The sequence below is a fragment of the Dermacentor andersoni genome, chromosome 3 (assembly GCF_023375885.2).
Source record: "Dermacentor andersoni chromosome 3, qqDerAnde1_hic_scaffold, whole genome shotgun sequence".
NCBI lineage: Eukaryota > Metazoa > Arthropoda > Arachnida > Ixodida > Ixodidae > Dermacentor > Dermacentor andersoni.
Window position 1 is genome coordinate 51,340,648 of NC_092816.1, and position 16,908 is coordinate 51,357,555.

Consider the following 16,908-nt stretch of genomic DNA (forward strand, 5'->3'; position numbering starts at 1 on the left):
TTCTTCATGATTATTGGAGACAATATACATTATTAGGTCTAGTATAAGTTTGTAGCATTGTTTGGCCGGATTTCAAATGGAAATAAAATTTTTTAAGATGACCTAAAAAATTGATAAGTAACCTTGCGTGCCCTCGCTGAGAGCTTCCTATACAATGTTTCATATAAAAAAAAATAAGAGTAGCACGTGTCAAAAGTTACCCTCCTTCGTGGCCCGTGTCTTCTTTCGCACATGGAACTCGTTGCTATGCAAACGCCGTTTGCATCGAAGTCCACAAGTGGTTCTATCGTATAGACGCAATCATTTATTAGTCTATTATAGCACTTTTTGAAAGTTCGCATTTTTGTAATCATTGCCGTAGTACAACGCAAATTCACTAATGAGTAGCTACGCAACACATCCACTTAGTGGACACCGGCACAATAAGTTTTTCAGTCTCGGCACCGGCTGTAGGTCCGGGGATTCCTTATTCACAGCCATGCATCACCAGCGCCCTGAAAGCTTCAAAGGCAAAAAAAAACGTCTCATCTACATAATGCGTCACTCAGCAGAGCACTTGTGGTCCAATGCAGTGACGCGCATACACTACCGGGTTCTACTCACTAAGTTTGCCAGACGTTTCTCCAATAGCACGTCCACGGTATCAGTACGCGTGCACGTCGACAGCGTAATTGTAGTTCCCAACAGTCTCGGCACAACCCCGATGGCACCACAGAGGACCGGTAGTCCAGTAAAGCGCACGATGGTTTTCTTTGCCGCAGTCATGATCAAAAGCGACCGTCGAAGTTCACTTCGCATCGATTTCGGAACGATACCGATAACCCGTGCGATCACCGATAGTCAACGAAGCGCGCATTGTCGATCACAGAAAAGAAGACGAGAGCGTGGCCATCAGCAGGCCACTTCACTTGTGGTCGTGAGCGGAATGGCGGCGTCCGAAAGCACCCCTTGTTGTGAGGTGGGAGCAGCTTTCTCGGCCGCCGCCCTCGACTGCCTCCTGGCGACCAACGCGCGCACCAACCAGATGACGGCAAAGATGGCGTTGGCGACGGTCAGTGTGTGGAAGAGACCGTCGTAGTCTCCAATGGTGTCCCGGAAATAGCCTGGAAGAAAGAGGACACAAAAAAAAAAAAAGAATTAGAACTGTATCTTTGTTTTCCTGTCTGTCTGTCAGCTTACCGATTCGTGGACAATGTAGCAAACAAATCAATAATTAAAGATAACAGCACTAATTGAGTCATGCGTGAAAAATTAAATTCATTGTTATTGTTTTTTTTTTACAAATGTACTCTCTATGGCTATAAATGTAGCTCGTTCTTTTATGTGAAACATATCCTGTTGCCTCCGTAATGTACAACTTTGTGATTGCGGGAAAATGTGTGTATTTATGTTTATCTATATGCTGCTGACTAAAGGAGTGGCGAGGCTTTGCAAGAAGTGCATCACTGCTTTTCTCTTGCCACCCTCAATTTGTGTACAAACAGGAAAAAAAATATTATTGGTTGAAGTGAAGCTGAACAGGTTTTACTATCTGTCCCTGATGAGGATCAGTGTTCGGGTATCAAAGGGCTAAATACGAAGGGAAAAAATGGGAAGATTGGCCACAAGTGTACGGCCGGCTATCCAAAAATCGTAGGTATGGAAAACAGCAACAAAACAAAAAAGAAAGGCAGTTAAAACAGAAAACACACTCAATAGTCTATAACAATGGCAAAACACCAACGGAGCAAGTGCGCAGATCACGAAGAAAACAAAGGTTATCACACCACAAGAATAACTTAAGCGCGTACATAGAGGTTAATTTGAACACAGTGTAAATTCGCAATCAGGTATAGCTATCGCTCGCAACAAATGTATCAATTCAGCACCTGTACAGCGAGAAGAAAAAGGCGTATTTTCGTCCTAAACCAAGACGTTCATAGCGATAGCAAGATATTAGACTGCACGAAGCTAGGCTCGTAGCTTTATCTGTAGTAAATATCTGCTCACTAATTAAATTGACAAACGTGACACCACGCACGTACTGGCAAACATGAACATATCTCACTCCATGACCGCAAACACTCGCTGTCACAGCGCTGGCGTGCTCACTCAATGACCGCAAACACTCGCTGTCACAGCGCTGGCGTGCTCACTCAATGACCGCAAACACTCGCTGTCACAGCGCTGGCGTGCTCACTCAATGACCGCAAACACTCGCTGTCACAGCGCTGGCGTGCTCACTCAATGACCGCAAACACTCGCTGTCACAGCGCTGGCGTGCTCACTCAATGACCGCAAACACTCGCTGTCACAGCGCTAGCGTGCTCACTCAATGACCGCAAACACTCGCTGTCACAGCGCTGGCGTGCTCACTCAATGACCGCAAATACTCGCTGTCACAGCGCTGGCGTGAAGAGCGTTAGCAGCGTCGAATGAATTCACCTTCGTGCTGCCTCTCGCTTCAGCCTGAACTGGGCGCGCGGGTACACAGCGCTCGAGCCGTCGGTCATCTGCGGTTTAGCTTATCTCGTGGTTTGTGTTCTATTACAGGCCATGAGCATTCGCAGCACCGCTATATGTATTGGTAGCCGTGTTAGAAAATATTGCACTTATCTTGTTGTAAATCACTACGTGGTCGGACTAAACAAAATTTGCAACGTTCCTGTCACACTACCTCCCCCTTCCTTCACCGCCCAGAGTAACGTAGCAAAGCGGATCTTCCCCTCTGGTTGACCTCCCTGCCTTTCCCTTTTTTCTCTCTCTCTCCCTCTCTCTCTCTCTCTCTGGAATTTTGTTGCACATACAGACTGGCGGCCCATGGCACTGACAGGGTCAGTCGTCGCCAGCCATGTGTGACCAAGGGCCTCAAAAGAAACCAAACCACATTACTGCTCCGCATTCGCACGGACTCTGCTCGTACCCCTGCGTGGATGTATAAGACTGGCCTGGCGTTGTCTCCATTATGTTCAAAGTGTGGTGTGTGCGGTGACATAGAACATTACCTTATCTGCTGTGCTCTGTATAACGCGGAAAGAAGTGTGTTATTCGGGTCGCTCAAGAAGACAGGAATTCGTCACAGCTCTCTTCAGGACATTGTTCTCCCGCGCGGGAACCAGTTGTGTAGGAAGGCGGTTTCTCGCCTTCCTTTAAATTACCTGCAGGACACGGATTTGGCTTCCACATGGTGACCTTAGGAATGACTATGTGTAGTTGTGAGGTCTGTGTCTGATTTATGTGATTTATGTATGTTAAGTGCCGCTACGGCGGAGCGATTGCCGGCAGCAACTGCAAGGCTAATCCCATCAGTAGCCTACAACCACTCAACTCATCTCAACTCAGCCGGTCGCGCGCCGCAACCTAAATGTACCTGTTGCTTTACTAAAGTTTAGATATACCAAGTCTGCATGCAGACATGACACGAAAATTTATCTCCATGCAGACGCTCCAAAATGTGAACAATTTTCCTACACTATTACGCTACCGGCGAAAACGTGATATTAGGTATTCGCTGAACATGTTTAAATAGAAGTTATTACATTTCATAAGTGGAAAAACGTTGAGCTGTGATAGCCCTGAGCTGAGGCTATACGGCTGTTGGACAAATTCGTAACATTAGAAAATTCTACAATATCAGTGAACCAGGTTTGCAACTCCGTAAGTCCGCACCAAAGAAGACATATTTAGGTCCAGCAAATGAAACGTGTATAGTTAGCAGCTTAAATGGAGTCGTTGCTTTCTTTACGCCAGTCTTGCGAAAGTGTTATTCACAAATTACTCCTGCAAATTTAAAGTAATGGACATTCTATCAATATTGTCCGTTTTAAATTTTCTATAACCGGGGCAGTTCATAGGACTGCGATGTCTGTTCCAGCTGTTTACTTTTACGAATTCATAAACGCAGAACTTAAACTTATTAGAATCTCCAGATTTTGCTCAAGTTCTCCTAAAACCATTCGGAGACTAAGTAAAATATCCGCTCCCGACAGTTCCTTTACTCCAACTTCGTTTTCTTTTTCAAACGCAAGAGTATTTGTTTTTTTATCGCTCCATCGATGGTCAAACGAGAGCGCTGCAGAGGTTCGCGTTTCTCTTAACCTGTCCGAATGACCCGAAATAAGACTTCCATTCGAGAAGCACACATTCACCTGGACTCGTTTAACAGGTGCCGTAGCGCACGTAACGCACTGACCAGTAGCCGGCCCCTGTACAGCAACAATTTTGCATTCCGTACACGAACGTCCCTGCGAGCCAACTTTTCACGAGCTCGGCTGCCAGCTGACGCCAGGTTTCCAGTGGAAAATCCCTAGCCGCGAGGCATCCGGTCTCGTACATCGGGTGAGGCACTCGTGATAACGGTTCGTTATGTTGTCAGACTACTTTTTTTTCTTTTTTGTGTGTACGTTTACTTTCGTGCTAGTACAGGGGTACTATTTTCCATCAAGCAACGGTTAGTGTCCCTGCGAAGCGGTTGTCAGCAAGGAAGGCCCAGCTAGGGAACTGTCCTTCTAAACGCGTTCTCTCTTCAGTTACGCCAGATGCATTTATAGCAATACGGATTTCAATTCACAGCCAAGAAAACGTGAAACACCTTTACGTCCGCAGCAACTAGCGTCGCGAACTCCGTATTCTATAGACAAGCTTCCCATGTTTCTAAACAAAACACACCTAACTTCGCTAGCACGAAAGCGCCATGGCAGAATAAAATAAAGAAAGAAAAGAAAAGAACCTTCTTGCTATTTCTTTGTGATGGTCGCAGAAATCTGCGACTTAGCTTGTTTTCCTAGTACGGAAATGACAAGTTCGGGACCAATATAGAACCACGTACGTCGGCCAAAAAAAAAACGACAGGTTCGCGGTAGGCAACGGTAAGCAGATATCTGTCATAGCCTAAAGCAGGTGAGACGAAGTCAATGTTCACTGGCTAGATAGAATGCTAAAGGGGGTCTCACATGTATATAGGGTGAAAAATCCATTACGGCCAAGTGGACATTCCGGTCAAATAGCGATGCAATTTGCTATTTTAGGCTTGATGTAAACCAACGCGGGGAAAACGATAAGTTAACATAGGTGAGGTTGCAATCGCAAAAGCTAACCCTGAGTTGGTGGTGCGGGAGTGAGTTCCTCGATTGGAACATTGAATATCCGGTTCGCACGACAATTACTTTTCTTTTATTGCGAGAATTTGTTCCGGAGGACGCAGCTTCTTGCTAATTCTGGGTGAATGACAACTTATTATGTCACACAATAACCTCATTCGCTTAGCGAATTCCTCGAAAACTCATTTGCATAGAAAAAAAGTCAGTGGCAACTTTGTGAAGCGACGCTTCGTTCCACTTTGTCATTCTTGACTCCAGTTTTTTTTTTCTTCGCATGCACGCAGGCAGAATGCTCGTGATTGTAACATGCGTATTGAATTTCTCGCTGAACAATTGCAGTTGGTAGTGGTGGCGCACATGTTACAAAAATGTGACAATGCTCAAAATCATAAAGTTTATTTAAGAAATGCCCCGTTTCGGCCATTATCTGTAAGTATATACTCGAGTCGAACAACTTACTTGGTGGGCTCTACTTTACATCTCTGTAAGGTGCCTTGTGGATGTCTCGTGCTGAAGATGCCCTCTCGGTGAGCGCATATTTCACCCCTCATCTTTTAAGAGGTTCAATACATACAAGCATTTGTCTAGCAAACCAGATTTTCTTTCAAGGCAATTTTCCACGTCTCAGTAATTTCTCTCGTCGTATTCGAGTGCTGATTGCCGTGTTATAGTTTGTTAACGAAGCTTTCCCTCAAGTCTAAATATTTTAAGGCAGTTTTCCTAGCCTCTAAAGCCGCTCGAGTTCGCTCTTCTCCTTGAGCGGCCATTTTTCCTATAAAGTATGCCTTCCAACTACTCCGCCCTTAAACTGGCTCTCTCAACTACTACACGCAGAGACAAAGCAACAGCGCGCGCATTAGATCCCATAGATGAGATGAATATTTACAATTAGTATTAGGGTTATAATTATATTCGAGTGCTGATTGCCGTGCTATCGTTTGCTAACGAAGCTTTCCCTCAAGTCTAAATATTTTAAGGCAGTTTGTCGTGTGCGTATCATGGCTACGCACGCTTATATCGCATTCCGTTTCTCTACCACGGGTGCGCTTTAAAACCACGGCGCTGCAGTTCTTGCTTTTCTCTTCTTTCTTCTTCTCCGCCCTTAAACTGGCTCTCTTAACTGTACTACACGCAGAGACAAAGAAACAGCGCGCGCATGCGATTCCATAGATGAGATGAATATATATATATATATATATATATATATATATATATATATATATATATATATAGATATATATAGAAAACTATCAGTCATAGCTCTCGTAGTATAGCCCTCTGGGCCGTTTCCTTTTTTTTCCGAAAGTAGTCCTATTAGGGTTATTATAATTACACGAAGGTATTTCGCCCTCATCAGCAGCAGTCCTTGGTATAGTTATTCTGGCGGCTAGCTTCCCACGCTATGCGTGCCGCCATCGCACCTGGTTAAGCTTTTCCTAGACGCTAGAGTTATGCTTTGTCCGCGCAACCTTGAGCGATCGGAAAGCGCGTTTCCCCCTCTTGGCCGGCGGAGAGGGGAGGCTTCGTTCCGGCCGCGAAGCTCTCCACATCTCTGTAAGGTGCCTTGTGGATGTCTCGTGCTGAAGATGCCCTCTCGGTGAGCGCATATTTCACCCCTCATCTTTTAAGAGGTTCAATACATACAAGCATTTGTCTAGCAAACCAGATTTTTTTTCAAGGCAATTTTCCACGTCTCAGTGGAAACATGAGTCTCTTTCCACGTAAGTGTGAGGCTCGGAGCAGGAGCTGTGGCGCTTGAAAGTAGCCTGGGGCCTGACGAACCAACCGACTGAGCTATCTTTCCGGGCAACATCGAAGGGTCACGAGTTCAAATCACCTGTTATGTTCCTTTTTTTTTTCCGCCCCTTTTTCTTTCTTTTTTTTCTTTCTTTTAATGTCTTTTCCTTTATTTTATCACTGTACGGGAACCCTCCTAAAAAAAAAAAGAAAGATATATATCTTCAAATATGTATGGCCTCACACTCACATGTGCAGGTCATAAATACCAGGTTCTCTAGCCGAGTGCCATCCATGCGGTATAACCGAGCTCAGATTGGTCCACCTTGACTGACCAAGTAGGGCACCACTGTAGGTTAAATGAGGCGTACAACTCCTGCGGGACCCGCCGTGGTTGCTCAGTGGTTATGGTGTTAGACTGCTGAGCACGAGGTCGCGGGATCGGACCCCGACCACGGCGGCCGCATTTCGATGGGGGTGAAATGCGAAAACACCCGTGTACTTAGAATTAGGTGCACGTTAAAGAACCCCAGGTGGTCGAAATTTTCGGAGTCCTCCACTACAGCGTGCATAATCAGAAAGTGGTTTTGTCACGTAAAACCCCATAAATTAATTTTTAATTTAACTCCTACGGGGACGGTAGAGTATCCGTCTCCAGTGCAAGAGGACCGTGATTCAAATCCCGGTGCCGCGCTATTCTCCACCGGAAAATACACACAAAAAAAAACCGTGTGTTGAGAAAATTGCACAAACAGGCCTGGAGTGCGGCCTGATCCCGGTGACCACAACCGGTAACGCACTCTCTCACCAGAGCAGGATTGGCCACCCTGGTGCAGTACTTGGCCACAACCTCCTATATGAATACAACAATCGAACCCCGGCCCTCAGTCCCCAGCAGCCGCGAAACAACTGACCACGGCGGCGGTCAGATCTGTGACGCTGCAGAGGGTGCTAAGAATACCTGGCTCCGGACAGGCCGCCATTGGAATCTGAACCTGGCAACGTTTAACGTTAGAACGCTATCTAGTGAGGCGAGTCTAGCAGTGTTATTGGAGGAATTAGAGGGTAGTAAATGGGATATAATAGGGCTCAGTGAGGTTAGGAGGACAAAAGAAGCATATACAGTGCTAAAAAGCGGGCATGTACTGTGTTACCGGGGCTTAGCGGAGAGACGAGAACTAGGAGTCGGATTCCTGATTAATAAGGAAATAGCTGGTAACATACAGGAATTCTATAGCATTAATGAGAGGGTGGCATGTCTTGTTGTGAAACTTAATAAGAGGTACAAAATGAAGGTTGTACAGGTCTACGCTCCTACATCTAGTCATGATGACCAGGAAGTCGAAAGCTTTTATGGAGACGTAGAATCGGCGATGGGTAAAGTCAAAACAAAATACACTATACTGATGGGCGACTTCAATGCCAGGGTAGGCAAGAAGCAGGCTGGATACAAGTCAGTGGGGGAATATGGCATAGGCTCTAGGAATAGCAGAGGAGAATTATTAGTAGAGTTTGCAGAACAGAATAATATGCGTATAATGAATACCTTTTTCCGCAAGCGGGTTAGCCGAAAGTGGACGTGGAGGAGCCCGAATGGTGAGACTAGAAATGAAATCGACTTCATACTCTGCGCGAACCCTGGCATCATTCAAGATGTAGACGTGCTCGGCAAGGTACGCTGCAGTAACCACAGGATGGTAAGAACTCGAATTAGCCTAGACTTGAGGAGGGAACGAAAGAAACTGGTACACAAGAAGCCAATCAATGAGTTAGCGGTAAGAGGGAAACTAGAGGAATTCCGGATCAAACTACAGAACAGGTATTCGGCTTTGACTCAGGAAGAGGACCTTAGTGTTGAAGCAATGAACGACAATCTCATGGGCATCATTAAGGAGTGCGCAATAGAAGTCGGTGGTAACGCCGTTAGACAGGAAACCAGTAAGCTATCGCAGGAGACGAAAGATCTGATCAAGAAACGCCAATGTATGAAAGCCTCTAATCCTACAGCTAGAATAGAACTGGCAGAACTTTCTAAGTTAATCAACAAGCGTAAGACAGCGGACATCAGGAACTATAATATGGATAGAATTGAACAGGCTCTCAGGAACGGAGGAAGCCTAAAAACAGTGAAGAAGAAACTAGGAATAGGCAAGAATCAGATGTGTGCGTTAAGAGACAAAGCCGGCAATATCGTTACTAATATGGACGAGATAGTTCAAGTGGCTGAGGAGTTCTATAGAGATTTATACAGTACCAGTGGCACCCACGATGATAGTGGAAGAGAGAATAGCCTAGAAGAATTCGAAATCCCACAGGTAACGCCAGAAGAAGTAAAGAAAGCCTTAGGAGCTATGCAAAGGGGGAAGGCAGCTGGGGAGGATCAGGTAACAGCAGATTTGTTGAAGGATGGTGGTCAGATTGTTCTAGAGAAACTGGCCACCCTGTATACGCAATGCCTCATAACCTCGAGCGTACCGGAATCTTGGAAGAACGCTAACATAATCCTAATCCATAAGAAAGGGGACGCCAAAGACTTGAAAAATTATAGACCGATCAGCTTACTGTCCGTTGCCTACAAAGTATTTACTAAGGTAATCGCAAATAGAATCAGGAACACCTTAGACTTCTGTCAACCAAAGGACCAGGCAGGATTCCGTAAAGGCTACTCAACAATAGACCATATTCACACTATCAATCAAGTGATAGAGAAATGTGCAGAATATAACCAACCCTTATATATAGCTTTCATTGATTACGAGAAAGCGTTTGATTCAGTCGAAACCTCAGCAGTCATGGAGGCATTACGGAATCAGGGTGTAGATGAGCCATATGTAAATATACTGGAAGATATCTATAGCGGCTCCACAGCCACCGTAGTCCTCCACAAAGAAAGCAACAAAATCCCTATAAAGAAAGGCGTCAGACAGGGAGATACGATATCTCCAATGCTATTCACAGCATGTTTACAGGAGGTATTCAGAGGCCTGGAGTGGGAAGAATTGGGGATAAAAGTTGATGGAGAATACCTTAGCAACTTGCGATTCGCTGATGATATTGCCTTGCTTAGTAACTCAGGAGACCAATTGCAATGCATGCTCACTGACCTGGAGAGGCAAAGCAGAAGGGTGGGTCTGAAAATTAATCTGCAGAAAACTAAAGTACTGTTTAACAGTCTCGGAAGAGAACAGCAGTTTACGATAGGTAGCGAAACACTGGAAGTGGTAAGGGAATACATCTACTTAGGGCAGGTAGTGACCACGGATCCGGATCATGAGACTGAAATAACCAGAAGAATAAGAATGGGTTGGGGTGCGTTTGGCAGGCATTCTCAAATCATGAACAGTAGGTTGCCACTATCTCTCAAAAGGAAAGTGTACAACAGCTGTGTGTTACCAGTACTCACATATGGGGCAGAAACCTAGAGGCTTACGAAAAGGGTTCTGCTGAAATTGAGAACGACGCAACGAGCTATGGAAAGAAGAATGATGGGTGTAACGTTAAGGGATAAGAAAAGAGCAGATTGGGTGAGGCAACAAACGCGGGTAAACGACATCTTAGTTGAAATCAAGAAAAAGAAATGGGCATGGGCCGGACATGTAATGAGGAGGGAAGATAACCGATGGTCACTAAGAGCTACGGACTGGATTCCAAGAGAAGGGAAGCGTAGCAGGGGGCGGCAGAAAGTTAGGTGGGCAGATGACATTAAGACGTTTGCAGGGACAACATGGCCACAATTAGTACATGACCGGGGTAGTTGGAGAAGTATGGGAGAGGCCTTTGCCCTGCAGTGGGCGTAACTAGGCTGATGATGATGATGATGATGATGACTTTTCATGTTTATAATGGGAAAACACCGTGCGGATAGGAGAAAGGGACAGCAGGCAAGAAGACGCATGGAGAACAAGCGTAATACCGTAAGGTCGAGCAGATGTGTTGAGACCAGGGCAGACGTGTGTAAATGTTTCTTGAAGGTGGAAAACAGCGCCGAAACGACGACAGGTAAAACACGTGTTCCCTTACCTACTACGGGCGGCCTCGTCAGAATGATGAGTCCCGTGATGAACATGACTCCCCCGAACATCATGGCGAGCGACTCCTTCTTGAAGTCGTGCTGCAGCAAGGGCGCGATGATGCCTATGTTGATGCCGGTGCCGCATCCGAACAGCAGGGACGCAAATATGAGCGGCACCAGGGTGTGCGAAGTCCTTATCGCCTGCGCGCCCGCGACACTAAACACGAAACCCGCCAGTTTCGAACACTCGATGGGCAGGTACTTGCGGTCCACGAACCATCCGCTCAGCACTCGAAAGGCCAAGTCGGCGGTCGAGTAGGCGTGCAAGAGGTACACGGCACTCTCCACGCTCAGTCCCTTGTCGACGGCCATGTCGGCGTACACCATGAAGTACGTCGACATCGTGTACACCTCCAGAGAATAGGACAGGCCGTCCACGTAGAACTTCCAGCTCAAGAGGGCACCCGCCGTGTTCTTCCAGAGCAACTTGGTCTTGTCGCGAACTCCCTTAAGACCCTGCGGCATGTCGCGTATGGCGAACCCGTCGCAGCTCGACCCGATGACCTTGTCGTCTGCTCTGTCGTTGCGGGTGCAGACGATCCTCACAGCCGAGGGGTCGTCGGGCGTCTTGCGGTCCAGCATCTCCTCCGTTTCCGGAGCCCCGGATGCTGCATGGATCTTGCGCTTTGAGACGCCATCGCCGTAAGCCTCGGCTTTTTTCAGGCTCATGCGGCTGCCGTCGCCGCTGCCCCCGGAAGAGGCGCCGCGGCGAGCTGGAGAGCCTCCTTTGGCCTTCAGGGCCCATGGCGGGGTCTTGATGACGATGCACGCCGGTAGGGCGTTGAGGCAGAGAGCGCCTATCAGTAAGAAGAGCTCGGGCGTGCCGTACGCCACGCGGAAAAAGTTTGCTAGCTGTGGTATGAAGTAGACGTTATAGCACTGCGACGACCAGACGATGCTGGTGGCGGTGGCGCGCCATTTCTTGAAGTACAGCGACGGCAGCACGTTCGCGACGACGAAGATGCCCGACGTCGCCCCACCTGGAAGCACAGAAACAAACAAGGGAATGCTACAGCACCAAACAAAGCGTGAAACAGTGACCGCGACAGTGATATGGCACACTCTTGCGTCCAGTGAGACATTTACTGTTCGTGTGTCAGCATTTATCGGACCACACGAGGAGTTCAAAAATCAAGATGGCGACGCGTGCCGACAAGTGAGCGAGGAAACGTAATCCTCACTCCCCTCCTCACTTGCGAGAAGAAGAGAGCGACTTGAGGGGTCACGTGAGCGCGGTGTAGTCGGCGGACGCGACACCTGGCGCGGTGACGCCGTGCATCAATGCCGCGCAGGAGGGCACGTGGGTAAGCGTGCCGGGTAGGCAACCCAGGGGCGGAGGAGAGTAACAACGTCAGGGGTCACGTGAATGTGAGTGAATAAACCTTTATTGGGTCCAGTAAAACGCGATAAAAAGCGCACCCGGCTAATTCCACGACGGGACTGACAGATCTAGTCTGACGGCCCGATCGCGGGCGCGCTGGACGGCCTGGATTTGGTCCTCAAAGATGGGACTTCACAGGAGCGCGTCCCACTCTTCCTCGGTGAACTTCGTGCCCAGCGACCCGCACTCCCAGAGTATATGAGGCAAAGTAGCAACGTCACCACAGGCCACGCAAGAACAATTCGGATAAATCTCGGGATATATGCTGTTAAAGGACGCCGGATTTGGGTAGGAGTTCGTTTGCAAGAGTCTGAACATGACCGCCTGTGGCCTGCTTAGCTTGGAGTGAGGCGGCGCGAAAACCCTTCTCTCTAAGCAAAAGAATTTAGTAAGTTCGTCATGCGTGATAGGAGCATCTCTGTGTCCGGGGATATAGTCGCCCGATTCGAGGGCAGCGCGGTCGGTAAAGCCACGCACAGCCTCATCGACAGACTCGTTGAGGTTCAGAGGATCCCCCTCAATCGCTACGACGTGGGCAGGGAACCAAAGGATGGAGTGTATGGAGGTGTCGCCGTGTTTGGCACCTTTCAGAATTTGACTTGCCTGCCGGGCTACCCGGCCTTTCTGGAATGCCCTGACGGCCACTTTCGAATCGCTATACACCCTTTCTCTCCGACCGTCTTGCATGGCGAGTGCAATGGCCACTTGCTCGGCCACCGCGGGGTTCGTCGTCCGGACGGAAGCACAGTTGATGACTTTGCCCAGCGTGTCCCCGACGGAAACCGCAAAAGCCTTGCCGTCTCGGTATGCAGCTGCGTCCACGAAGCTTGCTTCGACACGTGAAGTGGAAATGCCTGCTCCAGAGGGGTGATCGTGCGGCGGCGGCGGAGCACATTGATAGGAGAGGCCGACTGGCAGCGGATGGCGAAATGAGCGTCACAGCGAACAAAAATTAGCCAAAGAATTACGGCAACAATAAGTTCATGCGTTCTTGAAAAGGACAGGTCAGGTGTGTATACTATACCTTATACGAAAAACACTGGCTGCGCCAATCATTAGTGCTTGTACGTGTCTTTAGGTGGGTGACGTACCGTACGTGCCTTTAGGTGTGTGAAGGTGCGCGTGCGTGTGTGCGTGAAGTCACATTGCATTGGTTTTGTGTATTCCGGTGTTGTAAGTTGACCTGAAAGGAACGATAGCGACAGGCATGCGGCGGCCTGCCGAGCCGTCATGAGCGAGCTTATCAAGCTCTTATACCTTGCAAGCAACGCGGCGCGTATTTGCACGTCACCCATGAAGAATATGGCGTCAGACAGGTTTCGAAACACCCGGTTTGAACACCCGGCGCGTGATTACAGTTTTTGTTACTTTATAGTGCTGTACTGAGTGGTACAAGCTGATGCACTAAGTGTCATGAATTGTTCTTAATATTGTTAATATGTCGACAGTTAGACATACCCGCCTGGGCAAATTTCTGCCGGACACTTACTTAACTACACGACAGTTATCTGCACAGAATTATTGTCGTGGTACTTTCTCTTTTTTTCTACAATCGTTACTAACAGCTGCTGAAACAATTATCTCTGTCTCTGCGTCTGTGTATTCTTTTCGCATTTGTATATCTCAGTTCGTGCAGTGGTCGCATGTTGCTTTGTTGGCTGCAACTTCCTGATGCTGAAACATGAGCATATAAAGTCTACTTCTCTTGACGGTTTCCTTATAGTTTTATCTATTTCCATCTTTGTAGCATCTACGAATGCCCACGTGCCTATATCTCTGGCTATTTCACAACTACTTCTTTCCTTCTCATATGCCTCGCGCTCAATAACTCCCTTGCGAAAGTCTTGTGAAGCCAATTTGTCACTTTTTGGCAGTGCCTCCGCTAATTATTGATGCGTAAATATGGGGTATGCGCCAATGTCATCGAGGCGGCCGTTTTTCTCGCACAGCCAGCATGGTGAAAACCTGGATTTTATCTCGATCAGTTTGTCTCCAGAGGCAAAGTAGCAGCTGTGAATATTACAGAAAAAAAAAAATGGCGCACGGTGACGTCACGTGAAGGCTGCCTCCAAGGATTTTATTTGAGCGCAGCCTCTGCAAGACGCAAACGCGGTCGCCCTTATTTTAATAGCGCAGCCTATTGCCTACAAAAAGCTTATAAGAATTCTGCTTTCCTGTCTCTTGTCATGCCACTGTTGCGAACTGCTGACCTCTCTTGATTAGATATGTTCTATCAAGTCTGTTAATCTCTTTTCGCCGATGGCAAGAATTCGCTTGGAGTGCCCATACAATCATTAAAATAAAATGTGCAGTGGTGATCCATAGCATTGTGTTGCGCTCGTGGTGTTTTTGATGCGCCACTCTCTTCTAGTGCAACTGTGGATCGAAACGTGCCAAGCGTCTCAACCCCTTCGCCTCTTCCCCCCCTTCCCCCCCCCCCCCCACGGGCTTGCCCAGAAGAAAGGGTTGTTCTATGCCTCTTGTCGAAGCATGCGTCCGTGGTGTTCGGCGTCTAAAGACAGACATGTATGAAAAAGCGCCTCCAGCTCCGCAAGGAAGTTTCTCTCTAAAACTTGAGAAAACCAGCGAAAAAAAGAATGCGACGCAAACAAGATGAAAAGAAAAAACAACAATGCTGGACTAGCAACTGATGTATATTTGAAAAAAAAAAAAAAAACGGGTCAACCCTGGAACATCAAACCGCCGACGCATGCGCAAAGCCCTTAGCAAGATACAAAATTCTTTAAATTTATGAACACACCATCTCTCTAAAGAATGGCGGATACGTACGGAGTGCCTGTCGTGTTCTCCGCTCCCAACAGGCTTGCCCGACTGTGTCCCCGCATCAGGGGCACCTTTAAGATAGGCTGCCATGTGAAGCACTTCAAGCAGTACGTGCTCTGCCCCTACCGTGTTCGCTTCGCACATTGCCCGATACGGAAAGCAGTGCATGCGCCAGTTCGTGCCACAGGCGTGTGAACGAGAGGTGAGTGGAAGAGGGCAAGAAGGAAGACAAGGCGTCCAACTAGACAGGCACCCTATTCGCTACCCTACAACGGGAGCAGCGGGTAAAGAGAGGGAAAATATAACATGGGGAGCGTGGGAGAGTTGAACTAGCAACGGTATCACGGGAGGGGAGGGGAGGGGGGGGCTGCCTACCACGATCGGTCACTGAGTCTAGCGGATTTCAGAAACTGCAGCAACAGCCGTGTTGCTCTGTGAGTCTGCAACGCATTGTGCCACGTTCTAATAATCCTTATCTCAGAGAACTCAAGGATCCAGCTTGGCACCGGCGGGCCAGGGGCTGTACTATTCGTCTGGACGCAAGAGGCCTGTATATTTAATTTTATGATTTTTCGTTGTTCCATTACAGCCGCTGGAAACAAATGGCTTATGCGGTCAGCGAAAAGATTCGTGTCTCGTACTTTACGGTTATCAAATCCTCAATCAATAGAGCAAGAAAAGCTAGAAGAATAACTTGAGGAAAATTGGCTGTTGCTTTTACTGCAGGCATCGCTGCGCAGGAGGCTAAGCTACCTCAATGATAGATATGTAGTCAACCATACGTCCCAACATTTACAAAAGAGACTCCTATAGCTGCGGCAAGTGCGTGCAAATTGCATCATGTCATCGAGTACCCAAGCCATAGCTTGTTGACGTACTGGTGCAGACCTCCGCGGTCGACATTCATGTGACAATGTCGCTGCAGGGACCGGATGCAGAACATCCGCACGATTTTTGCAAGGCAAATACCGGAACTGAAACACTAACGGTTGACGCCGGCGCAGCATAAGATAACATTGGAAAGCCTTCGTCCACGTGGAATCGGCGAAGTCCTCGTAGACCATTACCAACGCAGAGCAAAGGAGGTGCCGGCCAAACAAGTGGAACCAATTGCGTATATGATAGTGTACCTGAACTGTTATACGAGATTTTGATTGGCTGCACGACCACATGGGGCGAACTATACCCATGCACCCGGCAGCGATTGTCGCATTGGGGAGTAGTCCCAAAGGATTGCATGCCCCCAACTGTTACAATACAGAAACAACGCGTCCCACGACGTTTGAATGTGTAGCGGCCAAAGGCGTGCGGCACGTGGTAAAGGCGTTCTTTCGACCTCCGCGGTGAATGCGAACGGGATCTATTCATTCGTCCAATATTAAAGCGAAAGGCCCATGACGTGACAACACGCGCCCTCGCCGCGGATATTTCTCTCTCTCGCTCGCTCCCTAGTCACTACTGCGCGTGCGCCACTAGTAGCACCGAGCCACAGGTGTTCCGCCGCTGCGCAGCGCCGCGCCTTTCCGCCACCGCCGTTTCGTATGACGTCACACCGCGTTCGTCGCCGTTGCGCTCGCCTCCGCTCGATTCGCCAGCTGCGTCGCATGCCTGATAACATGTCAGGGGATTGAAAAGGAGAGCTCGCGTGCGCCGCAACCACAGCTGAGGCGGCAGTATGGACGGCGACAATCCTGATAAGCAGGTGGAGGCCTGGAATCGACATCGGAACGAGATGAAGAGGAAATGAATCGCCCAGGAAACAGACGAACAGCGCGCCGAACGACTCGCTAAACGCCGCAACATAGATAGACAACCAGACTAACCTGGACCTGCAATCAAGATTAACCAAGGCTAAC

General features: G+C 48.1%; 1 protein-coding gene across 1 annotated transcript in view; it reads right to left on the minus strand.

The window, feature by feature from the left end:
* Nucleotides 1-281: 281 nt before the first annotated feature.
* LOC126548259 (monocarboxylate transporter 5-like) overlaps nucleotides 282-16,908 on the minus strand; it is a 65,877-nt gene continuing 49,250 nt past the window's right edge. Inside the window, exons 4-5 of the mRNA XM_050196418.2 lie at nucleotides 10,836-11,867; nucleotides 282-1,103 (exon numbers count right to left, since the gene is read on the minus strand). Of these exons, the coding sequence (XP_050052375.1) occupies nucleotides 892-1,103; nucleotides 10,836-11,867 (1,244 nt within the window). The 3' untranslated portion in view covers nucleotides 282-891. The remainder of the gene's footprint in view (nucleotides 1,104-10,835; nucleotides 11,868-16,908) is intronic.